We start from the raw sequence: 19,250 nt of genomic DNA on the forward strand, positions 1-19,250 counted from the left end.
ATCGGTCGTGTGTCTTTGAGAATTGGTCGTGCGTCTGGTAGCTGGACTCGTATCCACATGTGTCGCGCATGCTCCTCTCTCCGTGCCACTGATATGAGAGGTCTCATATGTGATCTAAAGAGGATAGCCACTCCCCCCGAGCCCCACACACGAGTGTCTCTCCTCGTCTCCTTCCTATGAGATGACTCCCATGTATTTCTTGTCACAGGGGGCAGTCCTCTCTCAGGGCTCTCATGTGTCTCAGTATAGAGGACTATGTCTCTGTCAGTGTATGTCTCCAAGAAACCACGTGGATCAAACCAGAGTGTGCCATTGCAATTCCACATTGCAATTCTCAATCCACTTTGTGTCCCATTGGCCTGACACCGTTATAATTCTTCCTCTTCTTTCTCTTCCTTTTCTTCCTTCTCCCCCTGGTGTTTATCTCCTCTCTCTACCCTACCATCCATGTATGTAGCCTATTTCCCTGCTTCTCTCGCTGCCATGACGTGTACCATACCTTCGCCGGTGTTCCTGCTGTAGGAGGGTGAGGTCATCGTCTAGGTAGATCCGAGTTTCCTTTCAAGGTCACCCTCGTGCTCATGAGAGTCTTCCTATCCATGGCTGTTTGGAGCTTCATTACACCTTCCCTCCGGTGTTCTTGCTGTAGGAGGGTGAGGTCATCGTCCATGTAGATCTGGGTGCCTTTCAAGGTCACCCTCGTGCTCATGAGAGTCTTCCTATCCATGGCTGTTCGGAGCTTCATCACAAGTGGCCTTGTTGGTGCATTGAGCTTGCCAACTCTCAAAGCTGTCTCACATGTCAGGTTCACACCCATTTTGGTGAACAAAGCATTTGCATCTGCCATAGGAGTATCTCCTACTGTGAGACCTCGGACTAAAACATTTAGGGCTTTATTGTTTCTCCTTTTATCCTCCTCCAGAGTATCTGAGATGAAGTCTTTCTTGGGGACAGTAGTACCTTTCTTGACCACATCTCTCCATTCCAAGATTGCAGCCTCTCCTTTCTTGATCTTTTGGGTGACTTCAGCATGTTTACCCTTCATAGTGTCTTGCAAAAATGCCAAGTCTTTTCTGGGTTTTTCATTCTCAGATTTCAGTTCATCTATGATCTTGCATCCTTCTTCTGAAGGTCCCTTTGCCCCCTTGAGTTGCTTCATTTGTTCCCTAACGATGTTCAGCTCCTTGTGTAGGGATGGCTGAAGCTCCCCTTCATCTCCGTGTGTATTTGTCTTCAGTTTTACATCCTCGCCTTGGAGACTAATCACCCGATCTTCCAGGCTCTCTATCTTGGATGTAAGAAGACTGCTTTTCACGTCCATATCTCGCATCATATCCATCTGCATTTTACCAATTTGTTTTGCCCATTTTGCATGCGTTTCTTCTTGCCATCCCTTCGTGTGTGTGTGTGTGAGAGAGAGAGAGAGAGAGAGAGAGAGAGAGAGAGAGAGAGAGAGAGAGAGAGTTTATTAAAGTCTTCGGAAGACCCATGGGTCTATGAGATTGAAAATCTTGGTACAAACGAGCTGTGAGGGTGGACTGTGAAAATCCTGGGGAGAAAGAAAGAAAGAAAGAAAGAAATTTTATTAAAGGTCCACGGAAGGCCATACAAGAGAGAGAAAGAAAGAAAGAAAGAAAGTTTATTAAAGTCTTCGGGAGATCGTGAAGGTCTATGAGACTAAAGATAACTGATACAATGAGCATAACGGTGGCGGTCTCAAAACGGGCCAGCCAACCGTTTCTACAAAAAAGAGGTTATGAAGGACGACGTGTCTAGTCCTGATACAAAAATATGTGTCTACCTCCAGATGATACAGAAAAGAAGGGGGGGCACCAAAAATGGGGCAGAGGGGGGAGATACAGTATATATGTGCAGGTGGTGATGGTCAGAGACCAATCATAGAGGGGCCGTCAAATGGGGGGCCGGAAAAAACCCTGCGATAGATGATTGGCCTCTGACGTCGGCCTAGTCGAGCTCGGAGTTTATTAAAGTCTTCGGAAGACCGATGGGTCTATGAGACTGAAAATCTTGGTACAAATGAGCTGTGAGGGTGGACTGTGAAAATCCTGGTACAAACGAGTTGTGAGGGTGGAGCTACTAAACGAGCATCCACACCAATGTAGAGTGCAAAAAATGCAAAATGATAGTACTAAGTATAATCGTACAACATAGTCATGTTGGTAGTGGACTACATATCAATATCCTCCCCACCACCATCATCATCATCATCATCATCATCATCACCATCACCATCACCATCACCAAGGCATGAAATCGGCGATAGAGTGTTGACGGGTGTGGCCTTGTGACGTCTCCAGGTCATAGCTCTGCGCCTAACAAGGGCTACAATAACCCTTGTCAATCGGACTCCGACTTTGAACAGAGAGGGGATACCCCCAAGGGTAATCTGTGTGTCAACCATCTCTCTGAGCTTTCATTCAAATCATACTCAAATGAAGACATCATGAAAAGCTTTAATTTATTCATCAAGTATGATGTGACTAGTGAAGTACAAGCCTTTATAGACTAGGCACTCACACACACATACATGTACCAAGTGCATATGGGATAATTTCCAAGTTAACACGTGGCACTCACACATGAACCATTACTAGATCTCCTAGTACAACACATTATACACACTCTTTGGCTATGATTTCTCCAACAATATATACCCATATGTCTATGTGCATCACACAATCTCCTACTTTCGTAGGCCAGCACATGTTGATCTTGATGAAGAGGAGCTCCAACAAGCATTGTAGTTGACATAAAAGGGTTTGTGCAAATTGCAAACAATGAGAATTGGCTCCGTGGTTAACTCCTTAGAGTGTTGAAGACCGTCAATTGTACCAAGTGCATATGGGATAATTCCCAACTTGACACGTGGCACTCACACATGAACCATTACTAGATCTCCTAGTACAACACATTATACACACTCTTTGTATATGATTTCTCCAACAATATATCCCCATATGTCTATGTGCATCACGCAATCTCCTACTTTCGTAGGCCAGCACATGTTGATCTTGATGAAGAGGAGCTCCAACAAGCATTGTAGTCGACATAAAAGGGTTTGTGCAAATTGCAAACAATGAGAATTGGCTCCGTGGTTAACTCCTTAGAGTGTTGAAGACCGTCAATTGTCGTTCTCCCCCTCTTAAAATTGTAAATTTTTTAGTCAAATCACGTAATGGGGCTGCAATATTTGATCGTTATGGGATCCATCTGTATCCATCCTTGGAAATGATGTGGCCATGGTAATGGATTTCATCTAGAAAGAATTCTCTTTTCTTTCCATTGTGGCTAGATGTCTTTTGCTCCCCTTTTGACTTTGAGAACACAAGAATGTCATCAAAGAAAGGACCTGTGGAAATGTTTGTGGGGTCGGAAGATCTGGTCCATCATTTTGTCAAAAGTAGCTGGAGCATTTGTTAAGCCAAAGGACATGACCAAGAATTCATATAATCCACAAGTCGTTTGAAAAGCCGTCTTATGGATATCTCGGGGATGAATCCTCATCAGTACTAATTCCTAAGTACAACATAGTCATATCTCGACTATATATATCAATCTCAGCATCATCGTCGACATCATCATAACCATCATCATCATCATCATCATCATCATCATCATCATCATCATCAGTAGCAGGACATCAGGATGGATGAGGTTGTGGAAGTGGAGGCATGAGGTCAGCAATAGAGCACTGTCGCTCCCCCAAGGGTGCAGTCTTCGTACGCCTCTTGGTCATAGTTCTGCGTCTAACTAGGGCCACTGTGATCCCTGTCGGTCGGACTCCAACCCTAAACAAGGAGGGGATGTCCCCAAGTATGATCTGTGAGTCAACCCTCTGTTTGAGCTGTTGGGTCACAGGCTTCGGGTCATGGTCATGTTAAGGTTTCGCCTCGTGGGAGTGTATGTGATCTGGTTGAAAGAACAAATCCTATACTTGAGCCATGATCTCCTCGGTGTAGGCTGCACTCACACTCACTCGATAAGGTGGTCGATTTGTGGGCTTACTCCCTCGTCACTCCCTAGAATGAGTTCGATGGTATGATCCTCCGGCTTCTCTAGATGTAAGTCTCTTGGCAACGAATTTGAAAAACAAATTTTGAAAGCGTCTCTTGAGGATCTAACTAACTTTCGATTCATTCTCTTTCTCCTTTATAAAGATCACGTAAGCTGAAATCAAATTTTCTAATAGAAACACTAGATACAATTAAAATAGTTTTTGCTCTTCCCTTAGCAACAGTTCGATGTTCTCTATTTCTATAAGTTAATACAAGTGTTCTTTTGGGTATCATTAGGTGCACTCCTTTCCTATGGAACCAAGGCCTCCCTACTACATATAATTGATCCAAAGGTGAAACGAAAAAGTCCTTGTGATCCATGTAATCCTGGATATAGATCCTAAGCTTGCCAATAAGAGGCGTCTCATGTATTGCTTGTCCATGGAAAACGGTCGGGTATCAAGAGACTTCCCTAACTCTTCCAGCTTTATCCCTAACTGCAAGGCATAGGTCATGAGAGATGAATTTGTCACTCCGGGATCGTACATTAATACGTTTTGGTCTCTTACTTTGCCCCATGAGAGTCAAAGTGTCTTTGTCCTCTAGATCGACCACTCTCTCTAGTACATTAGTGGCTCTTTTTGCCAAAGTCTTTTGAGGTTGTTTTGGCTCTTTTTGGTCCTTTAAGTTCTTGGATCTTTCGGGATAGTTGGCTGCTAAGTGCATCCAAAACACTTTCCCACCTTTCAGATGGTCTCGATCTGTTTTGGAATGCACTTGGGCTTTTTCTAGGGCTTTGATTTTACCCTTGGATTCTATGGCTGAAACTCTTTCTTTTCAAATCTTGGTAGCATAGAAGGCTTCTTTCCCATTGTTGCTGGTATAGTGTTCTTTTTTGCTCCCCGTTCTTTGCTTTCTCGAAGGAGGATGATCTTTGATGTACAAGAGGGCTTCGAGCAAACTTGAATGGATAACATCTTGAATCTTTGTATTAGGTACGGTGTCCATGTGAGCTCGTACTTTAGGTGTTAGTCTTGTCTTATGCTTCCAAAGCTGTACCTCACCTAGGATTTCTGAAAAAGAAGAAACTTGCAAATATGCTTCTCAAAATCTCTTGTTGTAGGCTTTGATAGGCTTGTCCTTGTCCATGTGTAGGGCCTCCCATGCCATATGTACTTCATCCACAAACTGTCTTGGAAGAAATTGCTGATAAATACTTTTAAAAAATCTACCCAAGTCTTGGGAGCCTTTCCAATGACCAATTGCGCACTCCATTAGGCACTAGGCATGTCTGTGAGATGTAGACTCACCATGCGAAGCTTAGAGGATTCTTCGTACTTTTTAATGCTAAAAGCCACATCAAATTGGCGTATGAATTTGATAGCTCTGTCTGTCTGTCCATAAGCTCCACTGTAAATGACGAGAACAGAGTTACCTCCTTCTTTGAACTTTTCTCCTTTGGCTCTGAGTGTTTTCCTTGGTGCCTTTGGCGTGAAGTAGTCAAAGAACGCATACTAGAGCTGGAGCTAGACGACTTTCTCTTGTGCTTCTTATTTTGAGAAGTAGGCGATCTCCTTCCCTTTCTACTTGGATGCAGACTCCTTCCCCTTCCTCTTGAGCTATGACATTGAAGGGGTGATGATGGGGTAGGAGAAAGCCTCCGACTTGCTCCCTTAGAGATAATCACTTGCTTGGACATGCGGTCAGTCTCAAAAAGATGCTGAAATTGAGGGGTCTTCTTCAAATTCTCCAGTTCTTGAGTTCTGGCTCGTACAAATTCTTCATTAAGGGGAGATCAAGACCAAGGTGTCTCGTAACCAGATCGATGTAGAAACCATGGGTTGTTGAGGAGAAAACCACCAACACTTTATCGCACTTTATATGGGTCCAAGGCATCAGCTTTATCTGCAGTAAATCAGCATAATGATTTGCTGATTTGGAATGACAAGCTGAGCTGAGTCAAATCGTCAAGAGATAAGACCGTCCAGAACTTGAAATTTGCTAAGAACTGACAACAATAGGGTGGGATTTTCCACGCCAAGTTTGCAAAAATTGAGGGGCTGCTTGTAGATCAAATCGCATATGCTTTGAAGTTTGTGCACAAAATTTGACGCGAAGTGATCAGTTGAAGCAGTCTGAACTGAATTGCAATCAAAGTGGAGCTTCTTGCTTGGACCTTTTGCATTGAAAACCTCTCTCCTCCAATTCGCTGTTGTCCCTCTTCAATTTGCTTGTACTTTGGATCGCTGTAACCAAGGAAAGTGACAAGGCTGAGCTCTGCACCTCAAACTCAGCTTTTACAGTCAAATCGCAGCCCTCTAGTTAAGTCACACTTTAGAAAAGGTGACCGCGGGTGGTTGGAATCCAAATTGCAGCATCAAGAATCAATTCACTCCACTTTGGAGCGAATCTCACTTGTAGAAGCATTTCATCTACTGGCTGGAAATCACAAACAGTAGGGGAAGAAGCCAAACATTGGGTTGGAATACAATTCTTAGTAGAGAGAGAGAGAGAGAGAGAGAGAGAGAGAGTATTAAAGTACCGATGGGTCTATGAGATTGTGAAAAACCTGATACAATGAGCTGTGGTAGTGGAGCTACTAAACGAGAGAGAGAGAACATAGCAGTAGGGGCTAGATAGAAGGGATGGGTCCCGCGTAGGTCTTTATTGCAATGGAAATTTGTTTGTACAAGATGGCTCACTAGGGAGCAAGAGCTCTCAATTTATAGAGCAAGTCAAGCAACTGGAAAGCATGTGCTTTTCAAAAGCCGGGCTTGCTTTCTTGCTTAGAATATGTGACTTTTCCGAAAAAGATGGGCTTTAGTGCTTTCTCCAAAATGTAGGTGCTCTCTCTTAAAAGCAGGTGCCTAATTTGCTTGTGGCTCTAGTGGACCCTCCATCCAAGTGGGGCACCACTTGTCTTGGTGCTTTAACCTTGGTGGCAAATTTAGCACTCTCCGATGTCCTACACATTGCACGACTAAAATCCAACACTTTAACCCATTAGAGGTTAGCCAAAGGTATGCAATCTCCGCCCTTGGACTAATCCTAGTCCCTATAGTGTTCTTTAAGCAATGAAACCCATAGGAAGATGGAACTTTCTCTAGTTAACCGAAGTCAACTTTCTTTGATGGGAGTCAATATAAAAGATGTCTTTATTACTTGGGAGAAAGTACAAATTCTTGACACAGAGATCCGTGGACCATGCCTACTAGGTCAATTTCAGGGTCAGAGTATCTTCTCTTTCATAGATGTTGTCATTAGAATGACTCGGGTGTATTGTCTTTTAAAAAAGCCAGAGGCCGTTGAGAAATTCAAGGAATGGAGGGCAAAGGTGGAGAAGAAACCTGAAAGAGAGTCAAGACTCACATAACAGACCAAGGGGAAAATTCACATTAGACGATATTGTAAGAATAATGATATCGAACGGCAATTGATGACAACACGTACGCCGTACATTCTCTCAAAAACGTAGTGGTTGAGTGGAAGAATCAAGCAATAATGGAGATTGGGTTTGAGCACGTTGAAAGATAAGAATGTTCAAAGGTCTTTTTGAGTGGAGACAATCAATGTGGCTGTCCACATCCTTAATAGGACAAATTGTAAAACACTTAAAGAGTTTTTGGTTCGGATGCATGGGGGCATGTTCACAAAGACATGAGAACCAAATTGGACGCAAGGAGCAAGAAATGCATGTTTGTTGCATACAATGAAGGATTTAGGCTTATTGACTGTATGACAAAGACACCAAGAAGGTGTAGGTCAATAGGATGTAGTCTTCCACGAGATTGAGTCCTAGCTATACAACGAAATAACCTCTGCACCTTCACTACTCCCCACGGTGCCCCAAATTAAAGCAAAAGAAGCAAAAGCAAGTCTAGCAACTTTAGATTCAGAATCAGAAGAGCCAGTGCCGACAAAGAAGAAGATTCTTGTCAAAGAGAAGAGATTATATCGGTGGTACATAAAGTCCCTCGAAGACTTAGGGGTGATCGATATCCTTAAAGTGAGTTCAGATGGAGAGAGGTTGTCTTAAAGGGAGCCAAAAGCTCTAACAGCGAACTATACTCGATGGCTCAAATGGAGACGATTCATCAAACAAAGGCCTCTTTGAGGAAGTAGAGGATGTCCCTCACTGGTAGAAAGCAATGGAGGATTAGATGGTTGCCATTGAGAAGAACTGCACGTGGGACCAACCGACAAAGCAAAAGGTTATTGAACCAAGTGGATCTACAAGGCCAAGTACAAGTTAGATGGTACACTCCACAAGTACAAGGCTAGGTTGGTGGCCAAGGGTTACTCACTAGGTGAAGGTCTAGATTATGATGAGACATGGGAATCCGGATGTGAATAATTTGGACATTGGTAGCATAGCTGCACACCATAAGTGGCCCATTTAGTAGATGAATGTGAGTGTACTTTTCTCAATGACTCGATATCGATAGCAGTAGCTGCACACCATAAGTGACCCATCTAGTAAATGGGTGTGAAGTCTGCTTTTCTCAATGGATACTTGGAGGAGGAAGTGTATGTGGAGCAGCCACAACAATTTTAGACCAAGAGGACCATGGGGTGCAGACTGAATAAGGCGCTCTACGGGCTGAAACAAGCTCCTCGAGCATGGTACCAATGCATAGATGATTACTTCTTACAGATTGGTCTTTCTCGAAGTTCGTCGGATGCAAGCTTGTACTTCCATTCAAAGGGGAACAAAGTAAAAAAGAAGATGCTTTTGAGCCGACCATGGAGCTTGCTCTGTCCCACAAACACCGACATTGCATTCTCAGTGGGACTACTTTGTCGATTCTCATAAAAACCTCGAGAGAATCATTGGCAAGTTTGCGGGTTTTATTATACTTGAAGGGTACCTCAGGATATGCGATCACGTATTGCCCATGGTGTCATGGATTGATTTCTTTGCGTATTATCGGGTCAGAGATGATGACACTCGATGTTCCGTGATTGACTACTGTTTTCTACTAGGGTTATTTCTTGGCTTAGTAAGAAGCAATAAAGCGGTCTCTCTTTCATCCATGGAGGTGGTGGTTTGCATGGAATCATGCGACTCCTTTTGGCTCAGGGGGATCCTCAAAGACACAACAGGGTCAGAGAATAGGTCGACAGACCTTCTGCCAGATTGGGTCAGGCACAGACTAGGTCGGCCTGGGAGCAGCCACAACAGGGTCAGAGACTAGGTCGACAGACCTTCTGCCAGATTGGATCAGGCAGAGACTAGGTCGGCCTGGTCGGGGCAGATGAATGCCTGTATAAGGGGGCACAGCAGCCCCTACTAAAGCCCTTTCGTGAAGGCATGCAGGAGCAGCATAGGTGCCCTATACCTCAGTTTTGTTTGGTCTTCCTTGACTATATTTTACCTAGTACTTCGCTGGATGCTGATGGCTTTGCCTGAAGCAGTTCAGACACTCTTGTGGTGACATAAACCGAGTATATTGTGGAAATGCCTTTTCTGCTCTATTTCTCTGTTTCATTTTACAGTTTGTGGGTTCAGATTTGTTGTTGTGTATTGGAGAGATTTGTCTTCGTTTTTCTCTGTGCACTGGTGCATCCTTCAGCACTCGAAGTTGTGACAATGTCAATCTTTGGGTTAAACTGTTGTGTTATGAGCTAGCCTCAATGATTGTGTATAATATGTTATCAGGGGTTGATGCTTGAAGTAGTTTTTCGTGTGGATGATTGCTGAAGCATTTTGACACCTGTAGAGGACATAATGTATTGTAGTAACTTCTTAATTGTACTGTATTAATAAAACTGGACAGTCTAGTGCTCCCTGGTTACATGTTCATGGCAGATTGGTGATTTCATATTCTGCCATGCATGGGCTTCAATATATGCCAATGTGATATTGATTCTATAGTTGCAGACTGTAGCCTTTGCCTTCCTGCTTCGTCTGTCTTTTTTCAATTGTGTTTGGCATAGTACCATTTACAATTTTAAAAAATGTGATACATCAGTATTTTATGATTTGTATTCATCTTAATCTGGTATCTGGGGTTGTAGCTTTTGGCAGGTGGATTGCTTGAGTTTCTGACGTTTGCACAGGTTTACGCAATCTTGAAATGACGAGCCATTTTTATATCTGTCCTTATCTTTTAATATGCATGTATGGCAATTTAACTTATTTTGGTTTGTTGAACATCTCTAGATTGGGCTGGTAAACAATGCTATAAGCCAAGCCCTGTTAGAGCACGAAGCAGAACTGATCGTGCAGCAGCACATTGACAGTCTTTATGCATGTGGAGGTGATGTTCTGCTGCCTTGTTTACCAGTGTAATGCTTATATCACATGGTCTGGTTTGCATGTCAGCAGCACTGCATTATAATCATAATTGTTGTTTCTCCCTTGAATGTTCCTGTATAACGAGAATTGCATATTTGGTTTTGTTCTTCAGTATTCTTGTCATTATCTTCAGATTTATTAAGTTTTCATCCAAGGCACAGCCTGGTGCTTTCTGTTTTTAGCTGCAGTGTCCTATGAGCTATCTTTTCTAAGCTTTTTGCCTAGTAATGCTCACTCAGGAAAGACTGAAGTGTGGTACACTTTTGGATTAGCCTTTTTCTTTAGTGCTAGCCTTTGTCACGATCTAGCTTCAGAGTGTGGACAAAAACTCAGTATGAAGTCCTTTTAGAGGATGTGTTTAGGCATGTTCTTGGATTGTTGAATTCACCTTCAAAGGGGAGTTTGCCATGTTAGTAGAGACATACAATTTCACTTTGTGAAGCTTTTGTCCAAATTATGGTGTGCTGATGTTATGCCAATTTTTTTATTTTCCAAGTCTTTTTGCATGAATAATACTTGTTTGGGGAGAGACTGAAGCATGATTTTTGCCCTGGCGGGCAGCTGTAGCCTGAATGAAGACAATGTGGACCACTTATTGATTAGTCTTCCCTTTACTGCTAGCCTGTGTCAAAACTCAGTCTGTCATTCATCTCCAGAGGCTGGCTTAAACGTTCACTGCTGGAGGCTGACAAAAAGTAAGTACAAAGGCCTTTGTATAAATTGTTGCTCGTGTGTGTGTGAGTGTGTAGATACGTTCATGTCCACCCTTATGGAGACTTTGGTGCTCAAAGCATGGCCGTAAGGGCATTATATTATTCTCTATGGAGCACCTTTGTTTGCCAAAGATGCATGGTGGTTTGAATATTTTGAATATGCATGTTCATATTTTGGCACATAAGGGAAAGATTGATGTGTCAATTTCACAGTTGAATACTCGTTCTTTTGGGCATTTGCATCCTACTCAATGGGACCTCATTCTGGGATATATTGATGGCAGAGTTAAAGGCTGCCCTTTTGCCTCTAGAATGTTTTTAGATTGGAAAGAAATTCTCTCATCTCAAATGGCATGGTCGCGACTCCCTTGATGGAAACTCCTTGTGTGTTGAGAGTCTCCATTGGTCAAAGGCTTTTGATTGTCCCCTTGCCTTGCAGGATCCCAAGCTCTCTTATTTTATTTGATCCAAGGGGTATTCAGTTTTTGGGTGATGTGCTTCATGCACATGGTACATTATTATCCTTTCCATCAGCGCATAGGCAATATTATTTGGGAATGGATTATCGTCCCCTTTGGAGTTATCTTTCCAAGATGCTTCAATGTTTCAACCGGTACCAAAGCTAGAGCTTACTTATCTTCTTACACATTGGGCACTACAACGCCAGGGTTCTGGCACTCATCCATTACGGTTGGATGATATCATGGTAGCCAGTTTATACAGGGTTTTGATGCTTCCATCTTAGATTTCAAACCGGTTTGGTCTATGAATTGTAATTCCAAGTGGTGGTGTAAAAGCTTGCAGCATCTTTGGTCCTATAAACTCCCTCTTCGTCAACAGGTTTTCCTCTGGCAGGTCATGATAGGGGTTATTCCTTTTGGCCAACTTCTAGCATGCAGACGTTGATGAGATTGGCGGAGCTACACTGAAATGCCTTTATAGTTGGATGAACAGTCACGTTTGCAAACACACCGAGAGGAAACACAATCCCAAGATGAACTCAAAACACCATAAGTTGGGAAAACACTGAGAAATATCATATACTGATAGCCACCAATAACTGTAGAAAATACAAAGATCACTGAAATGTATAGAAATCACTGCTTCCAAGAAATCATGAACTTGTAGATAGAACCCCCTGTAGAATCAGATAGAACCTTGCTTGCCAAAGATTGACTAGATGCCAAAGAGCTTTGAATGGGACCTTGGACCTTGCTTTTTAATGCACGTTCCTTATCCCGCTTTGCAACCTTTTCCACAGCTTAGAATTCTTGAGTCAAGCAAAGAAAACCTTTCTTCACAATTGCTACTTGTTACTATAGCCAAAGAGCCAGCTCAATATGCTTTGCAAAGCCTTGCTAATTGACCAAATGAAAACCACAAGCAACTAAACTAGTCACCAAGCCCACAGCCACCAGAACCTCCCTAGAGAAAGGTACCAACAATCGCATCGACAGCATCAATGAGGATCTTGTCCTCTTAATCCTTTTCAAGCAATCCTCCACGCTCGAGTCGACCATGCACATGTATTGCTCCACAGAGGGACTTATGCCATCGTCTCTGATCGTAGAGGCGTAGTATTGCTTCCCATCAACAGCCTGCGGCTCATATATGTTTTATCACAACACCGACATCAGAAGAAATCACGTCAGCTCACCACAGCCTCATGATAATCTTGCTTCTTAGACCGGAACACCTCAACCTATCGCTGCCCCATGTTTTGACGGTTAGCTTTATGGAACTGCTGGCAACAATGCTTCTATGCTTCACGGAAAAGCTATCTGCAGTCACAAGCTCTATGGAAGAATTCACGCTGAAAATACCATGAGCGGCCAAGAACCCCAAAAGCCCTGGCACAGCTTTGAAGACGAGGTGGGTAGCTCCAAGTGAACTCCTACTTCCAGCAAATGCATCAACTGCTTGGCTGTTGCTATAACAACATGCTGCTGTGAGTATCCTCGAGCTCCCTCAAGCAATAAAGAACCTTTGGAACAACAAGAGCTGTAATTTACAATCAGTCACCTTCACAGATTAATGGTGAGCACCCAAACACTTTACAAATCACCCCACGAGCTTGTTAGGACAACCCAAGATCCTCACATGCTGATGGCGCAACCAAAAACTTCCACAACCTTCTCAATATATCCGTGCTCACAAATTAAACTACCTGTAGCCAAACGTACCAAGAGCTCGTTTTAAAACTGCTTCCTTTGGAAAATCACGACCAGCTGCTCATGAACATCCGAGATTTGCTCCAGATCTGGACCCACGAGCTTGCCCAAAATCCGTGAATATACAATAGGCAGCTGCCCTTTTGTTGGCGCGACTCTCTTCACAGTCTACACTAAGAAGATATCCCAGAACCTCTGCAATCATGCACAACGCTGACTGAAACAAAACTAGAAGATCACGATCTCGAATAGGCTGCCCTTCCCCACTGATGCGCAAAAATAGAGGTGAGCAACCAAAGCTGCAAGAACGTAAGACAGCCAGCTACGTACTGCTAGAATGAGCCAAGAGCTTCCACACTGGAAACCGGCCATCCTCAAGCAAGCAAAGGTTTCAGAAATGAATTCAGTCGCCGAGAGAGAGTTTGTTAAAGTCTTCGGAAGACCAATATATGAGACTATGAGAAACTTGATATAACAAGTTGAAAGGGTGGAGCTACTAAACGAGCATCAACGGCCATGCCACATGCTACATAGCCATATAAACATCAATATTGCAGAGTCATAGCATAACATCAATATGACCCTCCCCATCACCACTATCCTCATGTGTCATCAAAATAAAGCATAATCTGGTCCAATATCATAGATAGGGGAGCCTCCCCCCTCAAGGAAGATCATCATGGTGGACCCAGTGCCGGTGGGGCAGTGGTAGTATAAAGTCAAAGATAGAGTGTTGTTGACTATCTGTGGGCACTGCGTGATGTGGTCTCTTGGCAGTGGCTCTACGTCGGACTAGGGCTACGGTGACTCCTGTCGGTCGCACTCCAACCTTGAACATGGAAGGGATTTCTCTAAGTGTAATCTGTGTGGCTGTCCTCAGTTGGATATGTCGTGTTGTTTGTTCTGGATCACATTTGTGTTGGATGCCCATGGGGTGAAAGCCTATGCGGTCTAGCTTGAAAAACTCTATCATCATACTTTGAGAAGAGTCTATAGTGTGCTCCATCCTTGTCTCTGTAATCTGACTAAGCGTTCTCGATGTCGGACTGCTCATGGATGAAGGCGGCCAAATATCTATGGTCTGGGAAAGCGAGGAAGCAAGAGAGTAGCCTGAAGCTATCCAGTAGTAGCGGCCTCAAATCTCATAGTACACTGGGCATTTGAAGATGAAATGCTCATCTGACTCGATCTTATGTAGATCACACTAAGTGCATATGTGCCTCTCCTTGGATACTCCCTCGGCTTGCCCACTCTCAATCCAGAGTCGATGTGAAGAAACCCAAAACAACCCAATAGAGATCCTTAGTGAAGGGGGGAGGTGAATCCGAGTATATCCTAGAGGATGAATAAAGTCCTCATTAGAAATGCGTATGCAATGATCTCTATAGAAGCTAAGTTTCATCGAGAGCTCACTCGCTTCCAACTAGGTCCGGAATGTGTGTAGCTGTTAGATGTCCTTGTGTATGATCTGGTTGACCTCGTGATATCAAGTGGGAGAAAATGCGCGTCAATGTTGTATTGGAACTGGAAAATTATATCCATGTGGAGCCCCAACCTCTCGAACCAGTTGCCTGTGTGTGCATACCATCATCTTTGGTCACCCTCAGTTGCTAGGGCTATATGGATAAGAGGACAATGCTAGCCATGGTAGTCTGCCACGTCTTGAAGTGTAGTCTCCATACCCTCTGACACAATATAGATGTGTGATGACTTGGAATGCGGCATCAAGCTGTATTGATGATCCAAACTCGGCTTTGGGAAACCAATGTTTTACTGCGAAGCTTGCCTTCATAGCCGCCTCCATTCAAGATCTTTTGGAGCTGTCCCCGAGTACTTTAGGTGCTCTTGGGGGCTTCATTACTTGCTGGTCGGCACAGTCTTCAAGGCTCGCCTGTACGTGTGGACCTTCAAGGCTATTTTAGAGCATTCTACCGTCGAATCAAGGGTTTTATGAGCTGCTGCTGCATAGCCGCTCTATAACAGAGCCATGGCTCTACTCATTGAGAAGGACCGTCATAATAAAGAAGGCATTCTTGCCTCTACTTGTGATCATGCATTTGCTTCCACAAACAAATAGAAGACCAACAAGAATATTATTGGCAGGTTTTGTAAGCGAGAAGGACATGTTGAGGCTAATTGCTTCAAGAAGAAGGAACATGAACAAGAGAAGCACCATGCCAATCTTATTGCTGAAGACCAGACCGAGCTTGAAGAGCCTCGTGAGGAGATAGATGCAGCTACGGCTGAGGTTCACGGCCTCTCTTGAGAAGCATTATGATCGGGATTCTTGGGATTTCTAGGCCCTATATGCTGTGTGTTTTTGTGTTGAGTCAATAAAGGTTCTCAGCCTTGAGTAGTCCCTCTAAAATGAATGAATTTTGGAGTCGATAAGGGTACTTTGCCTTCGGTTGTCCCCCAAAAATGATTGTATGGTTTTTTACTTTGGTATGATTTTGTTAACCACCCAGTTAAGAGTAAGGGGGGTGACGAGTGATGGTCTACACTTACTGGTCACAAGCTGATTGAGAAGTCAGTATCACATGGAAGGTGTTGGATAGTTGGATTTGCTCTTTGCAGTATTGCGGTGGAGGGGGGATCGGTCTACTCCTTATGTGTTGGGTCTCACACTCTTTGCTAAAAGGGAGGTGTTGGAGAAATCATAGCCAAAGAGTCTATGTGAGGTGTTGTACAAGATTTAGTGTGGTTCATGTGTGAGTGCCACATGTCACCATGGGAGTTATCCCATATGCACTTGGTACATGTGTGTGTGCCTAGTCTATAAAGGCTTGTACTTCACTTGTCACTTTATACTTGATGATGAATGAAAGTCTTTCATGATGTCTTCATTTGAGTATCATTTTCTCTCATCCTAGCCTCTCTCTCTCTCTCTCTCTCTCTCTGTGACATGTCCCAGCACTCTTGAAACCTCTGATCTGCAAGCAAACACAAGAACACACACAACGCGAGAAACTGAGCAGGTTGCTCACCACCCAACCATGACATCTACGGGATGTGATCCCGAATCAAGAGATGTCCCCTCCGAGCCACGAGCTGAGCTACTGGCACGAACTCCCAACGAGATCCTATCCAGCCTGGTGTCCCATACCACCAGGTGGCGCTGTGAAGCCTGGGATCTGCTACTGGGCCTTGGGCTACGCTATGATGCAGGCGCGCATCCGTGACTCAATCCAGGATCAGACCTAGCACCTGGGAACGAAACTTGCTCCCATCGGCTCTCTGAGAACTGAACCCCTGGGCCCCTTTTATAGACTCGGGCCCCAAGCGCCAAAAATAGCGAAGACCTCTAACTGGTTCGTACCCTTGCCACTCAACCCGAGAATCAAGCCTGCCTAGCTCTAAGTCTCCCCCAGGCTACCTGAGCTAGTCTTGTGTACCCAGTACACGTCAGATACCAATCCGTGCACATGACATACTTCCCCTCCTCTAAGAACTCACTCCTGAGTTCGCTAAAAAACCCGGAAATGTTCTTTGGAGGTTTTGTAATGTCTCCCATGTTGCATCCTCCTCAACACGATCCTTCCACTTGATCTTGTATTTCGTGATAGATCGATTACGAATCTGTCTGTCACGAAATTCAAGAATACACTCAGGTTCGTGTGGAATAAAAGTCAAATCTGTAACTTCTATTATCTCTTGAGGAGAAACAAGTTGATCATCTGCACCCAAGACTTCTTTCAGTCTACTGACATGAAAGACTGGATGTACTTTAACATCAGGAGGCAATTCTAGTCGATATGCAACTGGTCCAATTCTTTTAATGACCTTGAACGGACCACAGTATCTGGGGGATAATTTCTGAACCAAACCAGTACTTAGGCTCTTGGATTCCTTGGGAATTCGCAAATATACCATTGTTCCTTCAGAGAACTCTCTAGGTGAACGATGTCTATTAGCATAAAATCTGTCCCGATCTTGGGCACTTCTAATAGACTCCTTGGCAAACTGCAACATTTCCTGCATGTCGTGCAAGAAGTTCTTTGCAGCATCATTTTGAATCCCTTTTAACCCAACCATAACTGGTGACTTAGGTTGAAACCCGTACATAAGCATAAAAGGATTGTAACCAGTACTCGAATGCTTTGCACTGTTATAAGCAAATTCTATCATAGGTAGATAATCTTCCCATGAAGACTGTCTCTTAGATACATATGCCCGAAGCATATCTTCAACCAATTGGTTAACCTTCTCTGTACTGCCATCGGATTGTGCATGATCTGAGGAACTCATACTTAGAGTAGTTTCTAACTTCTCAAAAACAAGTGTCCAAAAGTTACTTATAAACTTTGAGTCCTTGTCACTGACTATGTCAGAGGGTAAACCATACAACTTAAACAAGTGGTCCACAAACTCGTGAGCCAGTTGAACAGCTGAAATAGTTGTTCTAGTAGGTAAGAATCTAGCCATTTTTGTCAGACGGTCGACTATGACCCAAATGGAGTCATGACCCTTGCGCGTTCGAGGCAAACTAGTAATAAAATCCATGGAAATACTTTCCCATTTATTACCTGGAATCTGCAGTGGCTGTAATAAACCCGCGCTTTTAAGGCGTTCTGCCTTAGTAACCTGACAAACCCGGTAACCTACTACATAGTTCTCAATAGATGCACGCATCTTAGGCCAATAAAAGGTATGCTTCACAAGAGACAGAGTCCGATGTATACCCGGATGTCCAGCACTAGGAGCATCATGACACTCCCAGAGAATCTTGGATCTAAGTTCCAGAACATCTGGCACACAAATCTTTCCATTTCGGAACAGCAAGCCGTTCCTAATCATCCACTGACCTCCCGCCGCCTGTACCGTAGGTGGCACAATCCTTGAGTCCTGGTCAACCATGGAGCTCCCATCCTGGACTCTCTGCCAATAAGAACTGAAATGACTATCAGTTGCGTAAAGCCCTCTCAAGGATTGAAATAGGTCTGAGGATATTTTCGTAAATGACATAGCATTTACAAATTTGACTCGACTTAAGGCATCCGCCACACTATTCAACGAACCCTTTCGATAACGTATTTCAAAATTAAAATCTTGCATTAATTCTACCCATCTAGCTTTCCGTCCCCTCAATTCAGACCCATCACACACATATTTAATTGACTGATGATCAGTCAATACAAGAAACTTCGAACAATACAAGTAGTGTCTCCAAACCTTAAGGGCATACACTACAGCATAGAGTTCCTTTTCTAGTGTGGGCCAACGATATTGGGTGTCGTCTAGCTTCTTACTCTCAAAAGCTACAGGTCTGTCCTCTTGGAATAGAGCTGCCCCAATTGCAAAATCACTCGCATCGGCCTCTAAAACATGACTTCTCCCATGCGTGGTCAGTCGCAAGGCCGGGTAGGATCGGGTAATGCAAGAACGGGTGCTTTCTTGATAGAAAACTTCAAGGTTTCAAAAGCCTTGTTCAATGCATCATTCCAAGAGATCGGGTGGGTAGACCTGCGTCCACGACCTTTCAATATGTTTGTCAGGGGTGCCGTGATATGTGAATAATCACGCACAGACTTCCGTAGAAATACTGTAAATCCTAGGAAAGAACGAAGTTGTTTCAGAGTCTGAGTGATAGGCCATTCTAAAACCTTTTGGATACGATCAAGATCAATGCTAATACCTTCAGAAGAAATCTTGTGTCGTAAGTAAATGATCTCCTTCATAAAGAAGTCACATTTACTCATCTTGGCATAGAGCTTAAGCTGTCTTAGAATAACTAAGATAATCCGGAGGTGTCCTATGTGATCCTCAAGCGTTCGGCTATATAAAGATGCCATCTAAGAACACTACAACGAATTTGCCCAAAAAATCTTGGAACAAATCGTTTATCATTTGCTGGAAGGTGGCATGAGCATTGGTCAAACTAAAAGGTAATACAAGAAACTCGTAGTGGCCATACCTAGTTCGGAATGTGGTTCTATCTATGTGTTTAGCATAGATACGGATTTGGTGATAACCCGTACGCAAATCAATCTTAGTGAAATACTTCGCTCCGGCCAAACGGTCTATCAAATCATCAGAACGAGGTAGAGGGTAT

At 43.6% G+C, this 19,250-nt stretch overlaps 1 protein-coding gene across 1 annotated transcript in view; it reads left to right on the forward strand.

The window, feature by feature from the left end:
- Positions 1–19,250, forward strand: part of EMB2411 (DNA replication helicase) — a 154,978-nt gene that overhangs the window by 33,682 nt on the left and 102,046 nt on the right. The window contains exon 11 of the mRNA XM_087377966.1: positions 10,180–10,276. Coding sequence (XP_087234092.1) covers positions 10,180–10,276 — 97 coding nt within the window. The remainder of the gene's footprint in view (positions 1–10,179; positions 10,277–19,250) is intronic.

The sequence above is a fragment of the Dipteris shenzhenensis genome, chromosome 8 (genome assembly GCF_047967505.1).
Source record: "Dipteris shenzhenensis isolate YYH24624 ecotype China chromosome 8, Dip_SZ_1.0, whole genome shotgun sequence".
In the NCBI taxonomy this organism is placed as follows: domain Eukaryota; kingdom Viridiplantae; phylum Streptophyta; class Polypodiopsida; order Gleicheniales; family Dipteridaceae; genus Dipteris; species Dipteris shenzhenensis.